General features: G+C 39.4%; 1 protein-coding gene across 3 annotated transcripts in view; it reads right to left on the minus strand.

Moving 5' to 3' along the window:
• Positions 1-21,394, minus strand: part of csmd2 (CUB and Sushi multiple domains 2) — a 152,395-nt gene that overhangs the window by 53,839 nt on the left and 77,162 nt on the right. For all 3 annotated transcript variants that reach the window (XM_061760174.1, XM_061760173.1, XM_061760175.1), the window contains exons 12-26: positions 20,944-21,056; positions 17,788-17,970; positions 16,685-16,875; positions 16,483-16,618; positions 14,822-15,016; positions 13,763-13,901; positions 11,304-11,491; positions 10,595-10,783; positions 10,003-10,119; positions 8,795-9,010; positions 7,023-7,211; positions 6,109-6,278; positions 5,830-5,986; positions 5,505-5,696; positions 4,515-4,641 (exon numbers count right to left, since the gene is read on the minus strand). In XM_061760174.1, the coding sequence (XP_061616158.1) occupies positions 4,515-4,641; positions 5,505-5,696; positions 5,830-5,986; positions 6,109-6,278; positions 7,023-7,211; positions 8,795-9,010; positions 10,003-10,119; positions 10,595-10,783; positions 11,304-11,491; positions 13,763-13,901; positions 14,822-15,016; positions 16,483-16,618; positions 16,685-16,875; positions 17,788-17,970; positions 20,944-21,056 (2,502 nt within the window). The remainder of the gene's footprint in view (positions 1-4,514; positions 4,642-5,504; positions 5,697-5,829; positions 5,987-6,108; positions 6,279-7,022; positions 7,212-8,794; positions 9,011-10,002; positions 10,120-10,594; positions 10,784-11,303; positions 11,492-13,762; positions 13,902-14,821; positions 15,017-16,482; positions 16,619-16,684; positions 16,876-17,787; positions 17,971-20,943; positions 21,057-21,394) is intronic.

Consider the following 21,394-nt stretch of genomic DNA (forward strand, 5'->3'; position numbering starts at 1 on the left):
TGTTAGCATAATTGGTGTCAGAATCCGATTTCCACAGCGTGTGAGGCACAGGCAGCAGCCAGAGGCTACTCCGCAATGTTCTGTGAAGGCCAATACAGCGCATTGCCGATTTGTCAAGTTGTCGTGATTGTGAACAAAGTGCATGTGGAACAAAGTGAGAAGGATATTGTACATTCACACAAACTGTATTCATGGATATGTAAAGTAGTGAGCCATTTGTGAGTAATTTCTTCTCTAATTACGTACATCTGGAGACATAGAATTGACACGGTGAATCAAGACAATGTTTAATTTATATCACTTCATCAGTAAAATGTGCATGAATTTAGTTGTTTTACATCTGTTTGAGTGGCTCTTATAATACGACGGGATGCTTGGAAAGACCAGAGAGATAATAATCAAATAAAATAGGACTTCTTTCCTTGCACTATGAAGTTATTTACGTGATTGAACTCAATGACACCTCAAGCCAAAGGGAGTCTGGCCCATCATAGATATGTAAGAAGTCATAACTGGGCTCTAAGCTGAATCTGGTTGCAAAAAAAAAACCAAAAAAACATATTTGTTGATTACGTAGTTTGTATACTGTAAGAAAACAAAAAAAATGGCATGCCGCGATAAGCTTACCAAATATATTTACGAACGAATCAAGGACAGTGGCTTCCCACAGACTTTGAGAAAATGGGAATTGATTGTGTGAGAGTCAAATTTGAGTTTGGAGTTGGCCGGAAGCCAAAGTCGGTCCATTTTTGCCATCAGTCCAGAATGTATTATTACAGTTTCACCTCCTATTATTCTGGTTGCTTAAATGTTCTCAATGTTGTTTTGCAGCCTCCTTTAGTTTATCCTACCTACATCATATTGTTGTTTGTGAGAAATTGTTACATGTGTTTCGTGTGTTAAGGATGCATGCGAGAGTTCTGAACATTGCTTTTTTTCCAAGGCACCTTAAAGTGCTGCCAAATATTGAATGGCATCATGTTCTATTTTTGATATTTATCTGTTCACTGACAGAGATCAAAGTGGGTGGAGAAAGCTAATGGCACGGGAGGGATCTGAAATAAGACCACTGTTAACAATTGCTGGGTGTCTGCCTGGAAAAGGTGCATGGTGTTGGGATGACAGGAGTAAGTAATGGTAAACTTTTTTGTACTGGTGAAAGAGGAGTGTCTGCTCTTTCTTTTGGTATGTTCAATTGTTGTTGTCACAGAACACAATATTCTGAAAAGAGTTCATAAGGGAAGCGTTCTAAAATATTTTGAAAAACAAAACTTTCTCCTGGCTGTGTGATGTAGACACTATTAAAACTGAATTTGTATTATAAGAGAAAAATAATTGTGTTATGACAAGCTTTTAAAGTGATTTTTACAAACTTGGGTGAGATTTGTTAAATTCCATTTTAATGTAAATGTTTACTCTGGACACACATGATTGGGTGCTCTGTGAGGAAAAACAACATATTTCTTTAAGAAAAATGATTTGTCATCCCCCGCGCAAATCATAGAACAATAGAAAGTTGGGTAATGAAGCCTTATAGCGCGGGGTTTTATTCTTGACTCTTGTCTGCCTCTTAATGTGATAAAACAGTTCAATCATGTGTCATGTGTTCACACTAAAGAGAGAAGATTGGGACAGATGCAATTCAATGGGTCTCTTTTGATTCTGCTTTAACTGTTTTGTATTCATATGAGAGAAACAGAGAGAGAATTGGAGAGCGCTCTGAATACAAAATGGTCATGCTGCAATCGCAAATTCTGTGGGGAGCCTGGCTTTAGTGTGTTGAGTGTGTGTGTGGATTTAAAAATTATAGATATTAACACTTTATACGCATTATGAAGGCAATGGGGCAAATTGCCTTTGCACGTCCAAATGGTACAGGGTGCATAATAAAAAACAACAACAATGACTTCAGGCCAAATTATGACCGTGTCCTTATTGATTTTAATGTTCACATGTGCTGTCCTGACAAGCCTCTTGTTTACTTTATTTTTCCCATCACATCACTAAAAAAACAGATCTCTTCTCTTTGGCATTTGAAACAGAGATATGTTGACTAATTCATTTATTTTATTTTATGTGTTTTATTTGAAACTCTTTGTCTTTGGTGTGATCTTTTTTGCTTTATTTAGCACTGTGGTGTAATGCTTAATTTTAAAGTGCTTATCAAAAAAGTTGGAGTGGATTAGATTGGATAATACTTATACTGATGATGAAATACTGACTTTACAATAACATACAGTATCAATTATATTGTATATCATGTAAAGAGATGAACGCCCTGCAGAGAATCACGGAAGTTGAAAACATTCCCGTTCATGTAAAAGAGTGCTTCATTTTCTCTAACAGAGACACATGCTGCACCTGCAGTTTTTCCTTTGTTTGGTCAATGATGTCATTCTACAACTGTTTCCAGATTTAGTTGAGGTTAGCCACCAACACAAATACTAATTAGCTTCTCTGTGGAGCTTTACTGAATATCAAACAGGTCTTTCATTGCATATAAAAATAAGAAGTAAATAAATGAAAAAAAAATGTGTGCAATGTGTGCAAGTAGATCCTGTCGATAGTCACTGTGGAGTCATCAATCCGGGTTGAAACAAATGCACACTACTCGCTCAAAAAGACCGAACATATAATGCATCATTTATTTGTGTGATGTGACTTGATTATTCAATGGAATAATTATAAAGAAAGATCTAAAGAGAAAATCTGGTCACAATCCATCCATTTTCTATAGCACTAATCCTGTGGAAGGTCAGGAGGGATGGCTGAAGTCTATTCCATCTGACATAAAGTGAGAGGCGGGGTACACTCTGGAAAATAAAAATCACCACTCAGTCACAGTGCTGACATATCAATTAACCTAACATACAATGTTTATTATTATTATTATTATTATTATTATTATTATTATTATTATTATTATTTTATTTTTTCACTTTTGGAAGGAAGCTAGACTGCCCAGAGAGAAGATGCACGTGAACATGAGAAAACAGCACACAAGAACCTACATGCTGTGAGGCAGTGGTTCCAACCACAGAGACTATTTCTGAAATCAGAGGGCATGCCACTAAAGTACCACTTTCTTTTTCTATAACAGTAATCACTAAGATAGTTCACTGAAGGTCTGTTGCTACAGTTATAGTTTATTTCTTCATATCTTGATTTTTATCCTGTGCCCACCAGTAATCTCCTATCCTCTCCTCTTTTCTTTTCTTTTTGTTGTTTCAAGGTTGCCGTTGTTCTATACAGCTCACAAATGTTTGTTTGACTTCTGTGCTACCTTCAGCAATGCTATTTGATATATGAGGACTACTTTGACAAATACTTTGCATATTCTTCTCAATAATGAATTATATGGGCAGGATCAAAGGCATGTATGTGAAGTATGTCTGACAGGGGGAATGCCAAAGAACTAGAGGTGCCAAACTCACTAATGAACCTTTACGAAGAATGATGAGGGACACAACAATGTCAAGCCCCATGTATTTGCAGTGGCCCGCATTGTATGCAAGCTAAAGCACCGTTATGAAATGCATGTGTCATACATTGACTGCAAATGAAAAAGGCTATTTATTTAATTTCTGTAAATATGCTCAGACCCAAAACACCGTCATTGGCATAAGTCCAGGAGTGTCATGCATTTCAATCATAAGCATTTTGAGATGACTAGCAGAGGTCTTGACATGTCTACAGGCTAATTTTCCAAATGGCAGGAGAATAAGGAAAAACTACATTTCATGTGCACGCAGTTAAGAATGCACATTCAGATGCATCCTGCGTAATTCTGTAGAAGCTTTGTATTATTTTACATGCATTGCGAGACAAAATTGGATACTTTGCACAAGAATCTTTAGGAGTGACTTTAAAGAGTTGGCCAAAAAAAACAAAACAACAACAAACAAAGTTTATTCAAAACAATGAACAGCAACACATTCATTCCTGTCTATAGAGCAAGGAAATGATAATATTTCTAACATATTGGTCACACTGTATGAGGATTATCGGAGTGTGTGCCTGACATTGGAGCAATTTCCGAGACCACTACTTTTGTTACACTGAAACTGACAGAAAGCACAATCATGTGGGCCTTACTATAGGCTACATGTTTTAGTCCCAGGATGCTTGGGTTTTTGTTGATAACTGCTGTGATGCTGGATGCCTTGCGAAGGGGATGTAGCAGCCATGTATCAACTGGTAATGTCCTAAAGCTACTGTTGGTAGCAACACACAGACAATACTAGTCCCACATTTTTGATGTAATATGTCAGTATGAGAAGCCAGCTATAGAACAACGTACATGGTCATATCTTGTTCTTCAAAAGTGGGCCCGAAATACTTTTTTTTCCCCCTCAATCCGAGGTGGTATTTTTCCACCTAGAAGGAAGTCAACTACAGATCAATGTGTTTGATGGCATCCTGTTCCACAAATGGAAGTACATTTAACGGAAGCCAAGAACGTAATCAAACTAGCAGCAAGTGCACCAAAAGAAAATAAAGAGCATTGTTCAAACCTAATAGTGCTCCCAGGAGCGGCCTCAATGGTCCACACGCAGTGCAAGTTGTGTTCATATGGAGCTGGGTACCCTGGAGACAAAATCCGACCGGTGGGCTCATCCTTAATGGTGCCCCCACATTCAGCTGGAAAGAGAAGGAAACATTTGTGGGCCAAAAAAATGCAAGTAGTGTGTTCATATTCCGGGTGCCATCTCATCTGACAAGAATAATGTAACTGCTTTTCCTCCGACATCATAATAGCTCCTTCATACAGGATACAAATGGAGAGTGAAGAATTATAACGATTACGGTATGAGGACAAGACAATTGCACTGAAATACAGCAGCCAGCTACGAGTGAAACACATGAAGACTACAATAAATAGGCCAAAGCTAAAAATAACAATATAATAAATAAGCCACTAATATTGGTAAAGGACCATCAGAGGGAGAAAAATATAATTTAAAAAAAATTATAAATTCACGAATGCACCTCACTATTATGCATTCAAACAACAAACACCAGAGGTCACATATAATCATTTCCTGTCATATAAATAGAGCAAACACGGCACACTAATATAAAATGAAGTTTGTTATCTCTGCCTGTGCAGTCTTAAAAGAAGGGGTTTCAAAAACTAAAATGTTAGATGAATGACTACAAAGTATATTGTCAGTGACATTTATGTCGTTATTTTAATGCTTCTTATAATAATCTCTAAAATATGAACTCTCTGTGAACCTAAATTAACAAAAATAGATTATTACTGTTTGTCTTTCCAGTATATCTGCTGCCGAAATAATAACACATTTATGAGAAAGTGATTCAAAGGAACAAAGTGCTTGCTTTCCACTGGCAGTTTATTCCAGAACCGTAGGGCAGTAACACCAAATATCTTGAATTTTCTAACACTGACTATGGAATACGACCAGACCTTTGGCTGAGGATCACCATCTGCACATATTGCCAAATAAAGTCAAACTTTGTACGATGATGATGTGACTCACCAACACAAAGCGGCAGGGGGCTGCCCCAAGCCCTCCTCTCCCCCCTCAGGCAAGTTAGCACCTCAGGGCCTTTCAGGGTGTAGCCAGGATCACAGCTATACGACACAGTGCTCCCTGCAAAATTACCCTTGTCTTCTCGCTTGTAGCCAAACTGGGGTGTGCCGGGATCTTCACATTTCACCAGTTCAAAGCCTTGGTAGGAGGGAAAACGTCAAACATGGATTGTATGTAGGAATAGGTGGAAACAGGAAGGCAACCCTAACCCATACTACGTTTTCTTTATCACGAGGAAGAGTTTAAGTGTGACAGAGAGCTTGTTACTTACTAGTGAAGTGTAGCTCAAAGCCTTTGCTGGTATTGTCTGCATTGGTGATGAACTCCAACCACATGGAGCTGGAGGTGGAGTTCAGGGTCGTGTCGAGCATGTCGTTGCCTGTAAACACTCCGAGCAGACGAGCCGAATTACTGCTGCCATCAAACACCTGAAAAGTGTCATAATAGGGGAGGGGGATCTTTTATTAGGATGATCAGTGGTGAGCATGTAGCTGTATCCATGCTAACAATGCTGCAAACACGGGGAGGGAAACTCCTTCCCAGCTCTCACTTTGAGTTTGTCTTCCTCCTCTAATCGGAAGTCTCGTGCTCTGAGCTGGATGCCTTTACCCGGTTGCGTCTGGATGGAGTAGATGCACTCGTGGTTGTTACCATAGTAACCGGGGTAGTTGGGGGAGAGAAGCACCCCTTGCATGCCAGTCACGGAGGAGCCACATTCAGCTAGAGAGAAAGAGAGGGAACGGGGAAACCAACAGGAGAGCAGAAAGGAAGAGTGGAAAGGGGAGAGGGAAGGTTTAGGAGAGAGCAGAGAACAAGTCAATTGCTATATGATTATAACTCAGTGCATACATTATGTATTTATTCTCTCATGCATAGGAAAATTAATGGAGAGGGATGAGATGGGGAATGTGGTCAGAGTCTACAACTGTATGCCGATTGGTGCATCAACATAATCGCAGTGCCATCTGACTATGATTAACAGTCATTTTTGCTAAAAAATTCAAATTTGCCAGTCCACTCAGGGGCAGAATGACAAAATGTAACAATTTTTGTAAAACGGCAGTCAAATTTTAAATGACTTCAAGAGTGACGATACTGTCTGAAAAGTATGTTCAAGGTCCAATGTTTGAAGTTGAGCATTCTCTTAAAAGCTGTGGTTAACCTTATGAATGCAGCAGAATCAAACTAGCAACTGTATTGTCTTTAAATTAACAATCTGTTGGGACTCAAGACTTGTAACACAGTCTAGAACAAACATTTGGAAGCAAGCATGCCATTGGTGTTCAGAGTATAATGAAACTACATACTGAAACAAAAAAAACAAAAAAACAAGAAAAAAAAGATTGAACTACTGTAATTAAGTGCCTGTGACCTGCCTTTTGTAATGACTATGAATTGAATACATGACTATGTAAGAATGTACGGGGGGTGATGGAGGCTAAAATAAAATATGTGACCACCTACCAACACACCTTGGCAGAGGGGAACTCCAGATCCGCCTCCTGCCCCCTAAGCACACCACTCTCGCAGGACCCTCTAGTCTGTAACCAGGGAAACAGGAAAAGAGGAGGGCATCGCCCACGCCATATTGGAGGCCCTTCCTGGTACTGTAGGGTGGGATTCCTGGATCCTCACATGGTTCAAGATCATATTCTGGAAAAAACACAAAAATAAACACAAAGATATGAACATATTGTTCTGAAAACAAATGTACACACATCACAAGCTTGAAACCACCGCAATTTACTACCACAATCATCATCAAAAATCAAAGGCTCATGCAGAATAAAATGTAAGACTAAGACACGTAATTAACAATTTGATTATTCATAGTTGGGTGCATGTAATTGCATGTTGCTAGTGGTAACACATAGTATTTTATCCCACAACCTCAGCACTGCTGTTTGTGAAAATAGCCTGTTCAAAAAGGCCATTTTAATTAAAAAGGTTTTGCCTGACTTGACTTCTTCAACGTGGGACATTTTGAGTTTTTATGGTTTTGAACCAGAATCCTTGAATCATAGTATTTTCTAAATAACAAAGAATCACACAAACATCATATCCTCATTCACACATGCAGTATTGCTATTTAAAATAACACACCGAACGCACATATTGTCAGAATGATGACAGTTTATATAGTTTATGGCTACGATTACTCAAGCTTCTCATACAAAATCCAAAGCATACACTAGATGGATGCTAAATGGAAGTATTGTATTTGAAAACCAGGGAGAACGAAAAGCCTTTATTGAGCGAGATCTGGATTGTACCGCGTTATTCCCAGAGGGGTGTGTTTCTTTGCATACTCGGTATGTGTTTTAACAGCGTATTCATGGTAACAATTTGATGTTTTTAAACATCAGTGTAAGTACAACTCTATTTCAATAAATGTGATTTTTCACATAGTGTTTACTGTTGACCTATTCTTAAACTGAGGAGCCAGGAGGAGGACGATACTCTAAGGATACAGGATTTTACGTCTGGAAGGGTAGTATTAAGGTGTGGCAAGTATTTACGTCCACAGTACAAAATCCCTCCTCAGCCAAAACTCTTATTATGTCTTAATACCTCTCATTAAAAACAAATGTAAATAAATTGTGCCGTTGTAATTTTTTGCCCTGTAGCAGGGAATAAGCACTTTCCAGTGCTCCTTGTTCATACAGGTTATATACTGCAATGTTTTCCAACCTTTACTGAACCATTCTACAAAAGAAAAAACCTCACGTTACACCGTCAAATAAAAATAATGAAATAACGATGACCTCATCTCAATTTACTCACAAATTGGCTCACTACTTACTTATTAGCTGGATTGTACCGCGTTATTATGACAACATGACTTAAAAAGTCTTATCCATACACAGTGACACAAAGACTTACAGTACCGACATGTTCAGTCACACATATATTTACTTTTGCGAGATGAAGTGAGGATTCTGAGCAAGAGACTGGCTTTTGCCTGTAATCCATGGTGTTTTTTGTTTGTAAAAATTGTTTTGAGAAATGCACTCACTGTTTTGCAAATGTACCAAAGCAAATGTACCAGTCACTATATGCTGCTGGCATAGCTACATGAACAAAGATATAATTGTAATGAATACATTTTGATCATTCACCGTGGCACCCCTGATGACCCCTGAAATCACTGATGATGCCGTATTGCGTTATGCACATTTTGCAGAAAACCTATACCTACAAACAAATGGTTATGAAAACATGGAATACATGCTCACCAGAAAATGTGATGTTGAACCCTTCGTACGAAACGGAGAAGTCAGAAAGGAATCGAATCTGAGCCGTGTAGTTCCCAAACAACCCGGCGCTCAGAGGTGTAGGCAACGTGGAGCCTGTCAATCTCCACAGGGGCTGGGAGAAGCTGCCGTTCTCTGCCACCAATAAGTGGTCGTGAGGGCTCTCCAGATGGAAAGTGTGGAAGTTAAACTGTACACCTTAAAAGACATGGGGGGGGGAGCTCAGTGTTATTATTATTAGTATTTTTTTTTTTATATATTTCGTTAGTTTCTAAAGTTGATGATTCTTCAGTTGGTATACTCTCAATTGTACAATTGTTTGGTACTGTAGTTCAGACAAAAGTACAGTTCACTTAACATTCACATGGCCGATTTTACCAGCAGACTAAGGCTGACTACAGCATGATATAAGTTGTCTGTATTTGTAAAAAGTCACAATAAATGGAAAGCTTTTGTGATATATACTGTTACATTTCCATCCATCCATCCATTTTCTGAGCCGCTTCTCCTCACTAGGGTCGCGGGCGTGCTGGAGCCTATTCCAGCTGTTATCGGGCAGGAGGCGGGGTACACCCTGAACTGGTTGCCAGCCAATCGCAGGGCACATAGAAACAAACAACCATTCGCACTCACAGTCATGCCTACGGGCAATTTAGAGTCTTCAATTAATGCATGTTTTTGGGATGTGGGAGGAAACCGGGGTGCCCGGAGAAAACCCACGCAGGCACGGGGAGAACATGCAAACTCCACACAGGCGAGGCCGGGGATTGAACCCGGGTCCTCAGAACTGTGAGGCTGACGCTCTAACCAGTCGGTCACCGTGCCGCCCTGTTACATTTCCCCCCCCAAAAATTCTGCCAGCTGAGTTAAATTTGTAATTTTGCATTCTACCATTTTTTCCAGCTGAGAAGTCACAAAAAGAATCTAAAATGTTTTTTTTAAGACAAAAACACTAGGCATAAGCATCAGAAAAAATGGCAGTGTCAATTTGATGCTAGCCGTATTCCAATGGCGACGTGAGTCTTCCCCTGGCACTGCAGCCCTAGGCCAGCCTATCAGTGCTCCTCTCTTACATAATGACAGCTTGTTCGCCGATGCATAGAGGCCATTTAAGCTGGGCGGTAGATGACATTGTAAGATAAATGGATTCTGACTGCGCTAACATGTCAACACAGAATTCGTCTTCTCACCTTTGCCATGGGAGGTCTCGATTATCCAAGTGCAGTTGAGGTTGTGCGGGTAAAAGTCTGGGAAGCCAGGAGACAGGATGGTGCCGAAGTTGCCCTGGATGTAACCCCCGCACAGTGCTGGTGTCAAAGAGAAAATGGGAACAGTGCATATGCATGAGAAGAGAAATGAAAAGAGGGCAAGCGTTAAAAGGCAAACCAAAGTAGATGGACATTAAAAATTCTAACACTCCTATGTGCATTTGTAAGAAAGTGAAAAAAGAATAAGATATAGTGCTATCATCAATGTGTGAAAAGAAAATCAATACTGTCCTGAAATATAAAAACATTTACAGCTGAGGAAAAGCTCACTGCTACCTGTATAAAACATGAATGACAAAATGAGATTGAACATTTTTAAATCTAAAACAAAACCAGATAGAAGTAATGCTGTTATTGTATATTGTATTCATCATAACGCCGACATATTTGGTGAGCTAAATATTATGAGATATCCAGCAAAGTTCTCAGAACTGTTCCGAATAGTTCATCTTTAAAACAACACAACAAAATCTGGCACGCGACTTGATTTTTAGGTCAACAGTCTGGGGCGTACCATCGCAGCTAGGCAGCGGGCGGCTCCACTGAAAATTGGGTTCACATTCTAGAGGCTCCGGATCACTGAGTGTGTAACCCGCGTCACAGCTAAATGTCACCAGAGCGCCCACGTAGAAGTCGTTGCCGTGTCGCAGTCCGTTGACAGGTATGCCTGGGTCCACGCAGTGATCTGACTGCAGCTGCAAAGCTGCAAGGAGAACAAGCAAAACATATTAAGAGACATGTAGAACAACCAGGAAAATACCCTGACTTTCATGAGGTCAAGCAGGGGACAAATAATATTTAAATACAGCTCAATTTTTTTTAAAACAGCCCTGATTAATTATTTACTGGAGCATCCTTTTTCGACAACGAATGAGAAGTTTTAGTCCTCTTTCTCACTTCGCAATATTTTCGCTCGAGTGGAGCTCATAGTAAATTATTCATGCTTTGCAAAGATTTACCTACAGAAGAATTGCAAAGGGATACCACCGTGAGCAAAACAAGATGAAATTAAGAGAATCTGGTGACCAATTGTTTAAGTGTAAAAATGAATGTTAAATTATTTATCGGTGTTTTCCGACAAGAGCGTCTTACTTTATTTAGGAGACAGGGGACTTTACGTTCATGTCTTACTGCTGCTTGGATCGAATTTGGGTCTGTCGTAGGAAAATTAGCTCCTCTCAGAGTGCATGCTACATTTAGGCTTCAACAATGCAAGTTCTTACTTTCATAACGTATTCGGAAGCCGATGTCAGAGTGACTCTTGTCTGTGGAGAAAAGGAGATACAGGAAGCTGGAAGTACTGATGACGAACTGAGGAACTTGAGTGCCCTGGTAACTTCCAATCAGTGGTGAAGAGGGAAAACGGCCATCACGGACCTCGAGGACATCATAGTTGACCTCAGTGCGGAACCTGAGGGTGAGGAAATGGCTTTTAAAGTGGTTGGGGATGTTGTATTTTAGAAATGAGATTCACTATCACATATTCTTAAAATGCAATTAAAATAAGGTAAACCACTTCAAGAAACATTGAGGATAGGACATTAAACTTCCAAGCTCGGCCAAACTTCACAACTTGTCGCTATAAAATATACTAATTGATCATTATTAATGGCCATAGATTTTTATTTAGAATTGTGGCAACTCAACTCTATCAGCAATGACTCAATTTTAAGTTCTAAAACCGTTCATAATTTGCATAGCAGTCATGAATTTAAACTGAGAGAGGAGTGAGGGGTGGTGAGGAGTGGTAATGGCTTTGTGTTATATGTTATTACATGTTTTTATTTGTTTTATTTTTTTGGGAGAAATTTTAAATGAAATTGGGAATTGTATATTTACACGGTCGACACGCGCCTGCATCTGGGATGAAAATAAACTGTACCCATGACACAAACATATACACACGGCCTCTCCTCCTTCAATACACCTTTTCACAACTGTAAAAAAAAATAATAAAGAATGCAGTTATTTTCATGTGGTCTCAGTGCAGAGATGAAATGGATATCTTAACAAGTAGGGTACCAGGGTGAAGAATAGGCTAAAAAACAAGCTGCCTTAATCAACAATACTGTCAAGTATTTATACTTTATAACTAAATACTGAAAAGTAATCATGAATATATTAAAACTGATATCTAATTGAAAAAGGATAGAATTGGGGTTAGGGATTAGGGTTAGTTTAGGGTTATGTTAGGGTTTTGGGTTAGGGTTAGGATTTGTGGTTAAGGGTTGGGGTTAGTGGTGAAGTGTTGATCACCAAACCGCAATAATAAGCATATTTTTGACCTATTTTATAATACCTCTTAGAGATTAATTGACGCATAAATTCCTTGTGTCGGAGCGCATTAGAGCGTAACAAGTGTAGAAGTGGACCAGATCATATCAATGTATGTCTTTTGCCATTAGCCTCAGGTTAGATCAGTAAAGTCGCATGCATCGCAAGTTATTCAGTCAGAATAGGTATCAAGAGCTTGACAGAATTTGCAGACATGTATAAGTTTGATTTTTAAAAAAGTTTAAAAAACAAAACAGCTCAAATAAGATAAATTATTCACATCCATCCATTCATTTTCTGAGCCGCTTCTCCTCACTAGGGTGGCGGGCGTGCTGGAGCCTATCCCATCTATCATCGGGCAGGAGGCGGGGTACACAGTGAACTGGTTGCCAGCCAATCGCAGGACACATACAAACAAACAACCATTCACACTCACATTCACACCTACGGGCAAATTAGAGTTGTCAGTTAACCTACCATGCATGTTTTTGGGATGTGGGAGGAAACCGGAGTGCCCGGAGAAAACCCACACAGGCACGGGAAGAACATGCAAACTCCACACAGGCGGGGCCGGGGATTGAATCCCGGTCCTCAGAACTGTGAGGGAGACGCTCAAACCAGTCGACCACCGTGCTGCCTAAATTATTCACAATTTACAAATTTATTTTTAGGTATTTTGCATGCTTCCCTGAGTGTGTTTGTGCAACACTGCATGTGCACACTCCTCGTTTTTCACTGCCTTTTGTAAGTCGATGCACTTCATCTTCAAAAGCCCTGAATAAATCGCTCTGACTCAGAGCTCTGTTATCTAAATGAAGTGTTTTGTGATATTTTATTGATGCTACATAAAAGTGATAGAGGAATGAACATTTATGTTGGATTCATTTTTCATGGCGTGCTCTCAAGGCAAGGGATGAGGACATGAGGATGAGCCTCGGTGAAACGTTAATGTTGCGTTTGATCCGACAACTCTCATTCTCACACACTGTCTCGGTCTCTCACTCTAGCACAAAAGCATCGGAGCAGATTACATTCTCCCATCTTTCCAGTATTCCCTGACAGACACTAGCATAGAAAAAACAAAAAATACTTTTTGCATGTCTTGAAGGGCTTCTTTGTGTGCATTTGGATTCCTGTTAGTGTCAGGATGTGCAGATCCCCCAGGAATCGGGTATCATATCAAGGGATCAAATACTTATATGAGGACTTAATCAATAAAACATAGCATCCAAGTTGAGGAGGGTATGTTAATGTGCATTACACTTTCTGTTTTGCTTCCAGAAAGGGGTAACATATGAACAAAATAATTCTGCATGACTCAAAACGAAAAAAAAAAAAAAAAACATACAGGAAATAAAATGTTAAGAATAAAATAAAAGTGGCAACATTTGCTCTCTGGGTGACTCACTTGTCGAAGATGATTTTGATGGGGTAGCCCGGAGGAGCTTCAATGATCCATTCACAGTTAAGGGCCTCCTTATAAAGTTCTGGCCAGCCAGGAGAGAGGATGATCCCACTGGGAGCCTTCAGATCTCCTCCACAGGGGGCTAAAACAATGAAGGACAAGACAGAACAGACTGAGATGGACTTAGGCATGTCTTCGCCAGATGATATATGATAGGATACATAAATGAGCCCATGCATCAGGCCCGGGCTCATCACATTTCTTTTACTGCAAATGTAAATTGGTGACAGTTCACTTCAAGGTTGACCATTTCTCCAAGGATCATGACCCTATCGCACGTGTCGTGTGCTTATAGCACAGATGAATGCAATATACATCCATGTTTGCATATATTCCCTGCATTAAATAAGTCTGCAAATGGTTTTCACCACCATCAATCTGAGAAAACAGAACATGTAATAAGACACTGACCGATCAACCCTCTTACTCCCTATCCTGAACACACATACAATGACACACACACACACACACACAAACACACACACAGGCTATACAAGGTACCAGATACCTGCTCCTTTAGAAGTAAAATTATTTAAACAGCCAGCCCATTATAATGAAAGACATCTATAAAAGAAAATAACACAAAAATGCACAGGTATGATCAATGTTCCCATGGGAATGTATAGCTGCTGTGGTACACAGAAGGGAAATGCCATGATTTAATAATGAACTGCCCTTTGTGTGTCATGAATAGTGAACATTATCAGTCCCCCTCGAGTTTTACTCTTCTGTAATCCCAAATTTTGCTGGTTAACACTCCAACCAAGCTACAGTCAAAAAAAGCAAACAAGATAAAATAGCTTGTTCTAGTATTCCCAAAGATTTGCATCTTTGAGCTTACTAGCTTTGGAACATAACCTCAGTATATAAACCTGGAAATTGTATGTGAAAATGCATGAAACATGTTGTACAATGTGTATTCCTACTACAAACCTTTGACAGTGAATAGTGTCATTCAATATCTCTTTCTCAATTCAAGCATTATGACAATAGATTTCTCACCTTCACATCGAGGAACAGCATTGTCCCAAACCACATTGCCATCCTTGAGGATGCAGGATATGGTTTGCGAGCCATGGGTCTTAACAAATCCCTCCTCACACAGGAATGAGATGGAGTTTCCCAGCTGAAGGCTTTCACCAAACCGTTTCCCATTGACCGGGACTCCTGGGTCGGGGCACTCATTGTGGCGAAATGCTATAATATAATGTGCAGAGGAGAAGAGTGAAAGATACAAAAGACATAAATGGCATTTTTGGATGCTGCCAGAACAACTTTATTTGGTTTCCTCTCAGTCTCATCTCAGTCGCGAGAGCCAAAACCCTGGAACAAAGGCAAATCAACCTATACATCACCTGCACTACTTTCTCATTCACTCTAAGACATACACGCACCTAGGTGACGTGTAGGTGTTGATGAATCCCCCGCACGGATCCAGTGAACCCGAACAGAGTGTGAGACAAACATCATCTATCACGCTGTTATTTATTAACACACCCAAAATGGTCTCAATGCAGTTTGGCGCTTCCTTAATTAACATGAATGATGGGGGGGGGGGGGGACTGTCTTGTAGTCAGACGACATTGTCCTCTGGAAATAAGCGGCACCTTCAATTGACAGCTCCTGTCACCAGGCCGTATTAGTTATATATTCACCGCTTGCAACTTTCTCATTAAAATGCATGAGCCGCCATGTTCTTTTCACAATGTGGTTTCACTGGGGAGTCCCTTTCTGGGCAGAGTGATTTGTGTTGCCTTTGTTAAGGTCAGAATTATTTAAAATTTTTTGTTAAGAATATAACTTTGAATACATTAATTAACATCAACCAACACACCAGATGGTTAGTTTGTCAACCATTAGAAAGTGTTTGGGAAAAGGAAGGTGAGGTGGAAAGTTGGTGACAAATTTGAAGGTGAATGGACAGGTGTTCCGGACCAATCAGATCAACAAAACGTGAAATCAAAGACGGGCTCACATTTCAAAGATAGCAGAACAGGAGTATGTAGATACATGGATTTGTAATTTGTTGTGCAATTCTGATAAAAATGCCAATTTTGCCCCATACTTGGTTTCTGGGGTGGCAAGTTGTTCCTTCTCAAATGAATCAATACCTGAGGTCCCAGCTGTCTTCCTTTCAAGACTTTTGCGTCAACATTCATATTTTGGGATGCAATGTTCAAGCGCATTACATACTTGTGCATTTGCAATGACTGCAACGATCCTGCAGAAAAAAAAAAACCCTCACTATAGTACAGTATATCTGTGAAACAGGTTTAGCAGCTTGCACAAACCCATCTGGATATTTCCTCAAACGTCAGCAGCAACTCAGAATAGAATATAATGAGCGCTGCCGCAATGTGTTTGTAAGCTAAGGATGGTTCCCTTTTGTTCTAGATTTATTTAGATGTCAAGCCTCTCTATAGACAAAAAAAAAGAACACCTTGTTTGTCATTTTCATGGAGCCACTTGCAGCGTGAGTGTGCGAAGACTATGTCGCATATAGGTAGAAGAGTTTGTGGGAGATAGGTGGCTCTTTGTTATAGTGCTTGATTTATGAGGTTCATTTGCATATGCATTGACAAGGGCACGGCCTAGAATATAAAACATTAATTCCAGCCAGGCTTCCTGGTAAACCGTTAATACGGTTCATCACCTGTACTTACTTGTAAAAGTGATGTTAAAGCCTCTGTTTGTGTAGGTGTGGTCAGTCAAGAACTCCAGGCGGGCAACGTGGGCACTGGTTGTTATGGGAGGAGGGAGAACATCACCAGAGAAGGTGCCCAGAATGGGAGACTCGGCCTACAAAAGATCAACAAACATTGTCAGAATGGAACTTTAAAAGTTGAGAATCAAGAGCCAAAGTACCTTTCCCCCATCCTTAATCGAGAGGAAGTCAAATTGTTTCTCCATGCTCAAGTCGTTGAAGGCCAAATTAATTCGGCTCTCCGGGTTCGTTATGATCAGCCAAACACAGTGCATGTTGTTGCCATACTCTTGCGGGTAGTTTGGGGACAGCAGCACCCCTGAGGGTGTGGTGAAGTTGAAGAAACAGGAAACTGTACAGAGGTAGGACAAAATATGCAGGAAAGAAAGTGAAGAAGTGGGGAAGAAAAATAATCAAATTAAAAAAAGATCTGAAATTGTATTATATTAAGTGTGATACATTGTATTCAGTCCATAGTAGTCTTTGCAGCAAGAAAGGAACTGGACAGGAATGAAAGAATATTCATAAGGGAGCCCAGTTTTCAATGAGCTGTTCACTTCAGATTTGTATACAGTGAGTGCAATGAAGCTCATGAGCTAAAATAGAAAATGTACTTTTTCAAATATTCAATGAGTATTTCACTATGCGGACATAAGAAAATCATTATATTTGAGCGCTGACGCCAATGTCTGTTTTTTTTGTAGAACTTCAGATCATGAAGAGTGATATCTTCAGGACAGTTTGTCTTAGTCTATAAAAGTCAAGAGAAATTGCCTCAAAAACAGCATTTGCAAAATCCAGTATAGCGAAAGAAAATGTTTTCACAAAAAAAAGACACTTCACAAACTATGGGCAGTAAACAAGATTTGGTAACACTCATTTTATTGACATTGTCACTGCTCTGTGTCAATTACAAAAGCATGTCTATTATTATCTAAATCGTGTTTTTATTTACCAAAGTGAGGTTACAAATGTTTATCTTGATAACACAAATTACCAAACTATGATATTATCAGTGACAGAACAATGGAAATGATTTGCATGGTCAGCTCTTTGTTCCCCTTACCCTGACTCCCTCTGTTTGTCGTTCTTTGTGATAATTAGAAAATAAAGCTGCGTATTGTTTCAAAATTCACATTGGCTGTCTGCAAACGGTGGAGATTATCCGACCATTTATTATGCAACAACCATGTGCTCATCTGCACCCGTCGTACATATTAATCCGCACTAATTAATTGATTTCATGCATGAGGCAGGAACTTACAAACACAGCTGGGTTTCTTGGCGGACCACTGGTTGTTCTTCTGGCAGGTGATGTTCTTCTTTCCCACTAACTCGAAGGCAGGCAAACACTCAAAATACAGCCTGTCCCCATGACGGAAACCTGTCCCCTCTCGTTTACCATAAGCTGGGATACCAGGGTCACCGCAGCTGCCTTGGTCAATTTCTATTGGAATAATTATACACACAAGACAGATGAAAACTTTATGCGGTTCCTTACCTTGTGTAGCTAAATGAGAGGCAAAATTACTTTGCTGCATAATACACTGATTTCTAATCAATTGGTCACTGTGAACACAAGAATAAATGTATCGTAAATACATTTTCCTCTGACATTGTCGCTCATAGCCAAGCATTATGGTCTTTATGTAAACATACGTTTCCAAGAAGCTCATTGTACTGTGGTGACAAAAGTAATAGAGGTAAATAACTATATGGCATCCATACTGCCTGACTCTACCTAGCATGTGTATATTAAAAAGAAAATAAGATTTGTTTATCTGGCACATGAGATGCGAAGAAAAGGTTACCACCATTAGTTGCCCTGAGCAGATTCTGACAAGATAACATCAATAAGTGATATAAAGATTCAGTGCATCACATTAAATTGCCATGTGATTGATTTTACTTTGAGGCAAATGTGTAGTAAGTGAGACATTCAACAGATGGCATGTATGTTGCAATCAAGTGCAATCGTACTAAATTTGTTTTTTTTTCACAGTTACCCTATAGAAACATTATACTTTCAACTAGCACAACCACCAGTTCAATTTGATCAGGTACCGTCAGGTATACAGCAGGCCAAATTCAATGGAAACATTGTATCGTGGATTGAATACAGAATAGGCGATATCCTATATAAACTGCCTTGATCATTGAAGGAACACTCACATTTTGCTAATATGGACCACTGCATATGTTCAGCTCCCTCAAGGTTAAAAAATTAAGGATGTCGGTCCACCAGTTTCTCATTAGAAAGCTACAACATGTACTGTATGTAATGACTACAAGAAGACAAGCGTCTTTTTAGAAGGGGTAGGAGGTTGTTTATATGTGTTTACATCCTTTCTGTCCTCTCCATAATTATCAAAATAAATAAAATGCATGTTCTTAAGCCAAAATCACATCCATTACGAGAAGGGCAGTAAAGTGCATGCCTGACAGTAAGAAGCCATATAAACAATTAATTAACTTTTTTATTAAATGTTGAGATGGCATACATGATGCACATGCTTTCTGTGTGGTATGTCTTTTAATTTCCACAAACTGCTATCCATTATTATTGCAAACCTATTTTTCACACAACAATTTGTCAATTCTTAATTGACAAATCACTTGCATTGGAAGCTGAGGTCATTAAGATTGAGAATCAAACATGCAGCCCTCTTCTTTCCTAATTGTCGCCATTCCGTGTGTAAAATGTATACATACCACCAGATTGCATATGGGAATGCTGGAATTATTTTCTGGCCTAAAATGATTGCAAAATGCACTAGGCATGATATTGGATCTAAAACCACACTCATACTAATGATGATAATCATTTACATAAATTTCTAATGAATATGTGGAAATCAAGGGATACTGTGTTCTTGTTAAGATAGGTATATGTTCCCACTGAGGCTGCCTTCTTCACAAGACAACATATTGATCTTACATGGAAGTCACCTCAATGGGAGGAGAGGGGTTGCAGGGCATTTTGAGATGATGCTGAGACTGAAGAAAAAAGGCATTGAAAGACAGTGTTGTATTTCATCTAGAGCCAAGCTAACTAAACCGTAGCAAAATCAATAGAATTTTCAACTAAAATATACTATAGCAATGCAAATAGTAATCCAAATATCCTCATTGACTCAGTGTTTGTCTATGATTATGCATGTTTCCAGGTATCTCTGTGTACATTGTGTCAAGTATAAACAGTATTTGCTTCCTATGAATAAGGGAAGGGCCTTAATGGCATGCTTGTTGCCCCTGTCTGTTTGATTTTACAGAGCTACCCGAGCGTTCTAATGGGCTCTCAAAAACACATTACTGTCAACAACAAAACCGATGAGATCTCATAAGCCAGAAAATGACGAGGGGTTTTGCTTGCCAAATACCCAAATATAACCAAAGGTCTTATTGGGCACAGCCGCACAGAGCACTGTATAGGCGCTCTCATGCACTTCTGATCAGAACTGTAAAAATGCATGCATATAGTTTAGTTGACTGCGATTGGCTGGCAACCAGTTCAGGGTGTACCCCGCCTCCTGCCCGATGATAGCTGGAATAGGCTCCAGCACGCCAGCGACCCTAGTGAGGAGAAGCGGCTCAGAAAATGGATGGAGGGATGGATAGTTTAGTTGAATCCAAATGAACACAAAAATCCATATCAGTATCAGAGGCAAAGAGAGACACATGCATTTCACTAATTAACAGTGGAAACTGTAAAGCTTGTAAATGGTCCAAGCAATTTGGGAATGTTTTATTTATTTATTATTTATTTTAATGCAGTTTAGAGTTAAAACTCTGAGCCCTAATAATCTCATCAAGCAAGACCACAGCTCTTTGAGCATCTTAAAAGTGAAAAAAAAAAAAGAAAATCCAAACAAATCATAACTCCCCTAGATTTGCAGCTTGTATTGTGTTCATTTTTATAGCGCCACAATATTTTGCATGAACTAATGTTTAATTTGAAACACTGAAGTCATTGCAGCACGTGGGTAACGTGTGTGGAAATGTGTACCGGAATGACTTTATTGGTAAATATTATTGATAGGGTTTTGAAAAAAACTGAGGATGCAAATTAGACTTTGGAGTTGAAGGGATTCAAAGCCGATCTTCCCCTTCATTAAGTAGAGCTCATTGTTTTTAATTATTGCTTTCTGCATCCTGTTCCACTTTCTGGGTTATTTTTACTGATGAAAAACAAGCATCTGTGGGCCAGGGAGACAACTTGCAATGCAGCTAAAGGTAAACAGATTCATATAGAAACAGACTCTTGCAAACTCGCACATCTTGACCTTGATCAGCCTACAGGAGGATGTCGAAATAAGAGCTCTTGGTACATTTAGATTTGATAATGACAGTCAAAATATCCACTTTACAATGCAGACACCCACTCGCTGTAACAGACGTGCATCTTTCAATCAGCCCTTACCTTCATAAGACACCTTGAAGCCCAGAGAGCCGCTGGTGTCGTCTGTTTTGAAATTGAGCCACATCTGGTGACTGGTACTGACCACGAGGTCCGGAGTGGTGGTACCTGACAGGCTAATAAAAACATTTCTTGATTTTCTTCTGAGACAAGCTCAGAATATTTAGATATAAAGCAGCAAAACATAACAATGTGACATTCTAAATCAAATTATAATACAGTATAATACATACAGTCTAGAAGGCAAACCCAGGCTTTGATGCAAGAAAGTAAAAAAAAAAAAAAAACTCTAAACAGTTGGAGTCAAGTTAGTGGAAAACAGAGTCAAGATTAGTCAGTGGCACAGAAGTAATTTCCTCCAATCGGAAAAGTAATTTCACTCAATTCTAATTAGGAATTCCAACATGAAGAATAAGTGATTAACAGTTCTAATTTTAGTGATGGCACATGGAAG

The sequence above is a fragment of the Phyllopteryx taeniolatus genome, chromosome 21 (assembly GCF_024500385.1).
Source record: "Phyllopteryx taeniolatus isolate TA_2022b chromosome 21, UOR_Ptae_1.2, whole genome shotgun sequence".
NCBI lineage: Eukaryota > Metazoa > Chordata > Actinopteri > Syngnathiformes > Syngnathidae > Phyllopteryx > Phyllopteryx taeniolatus.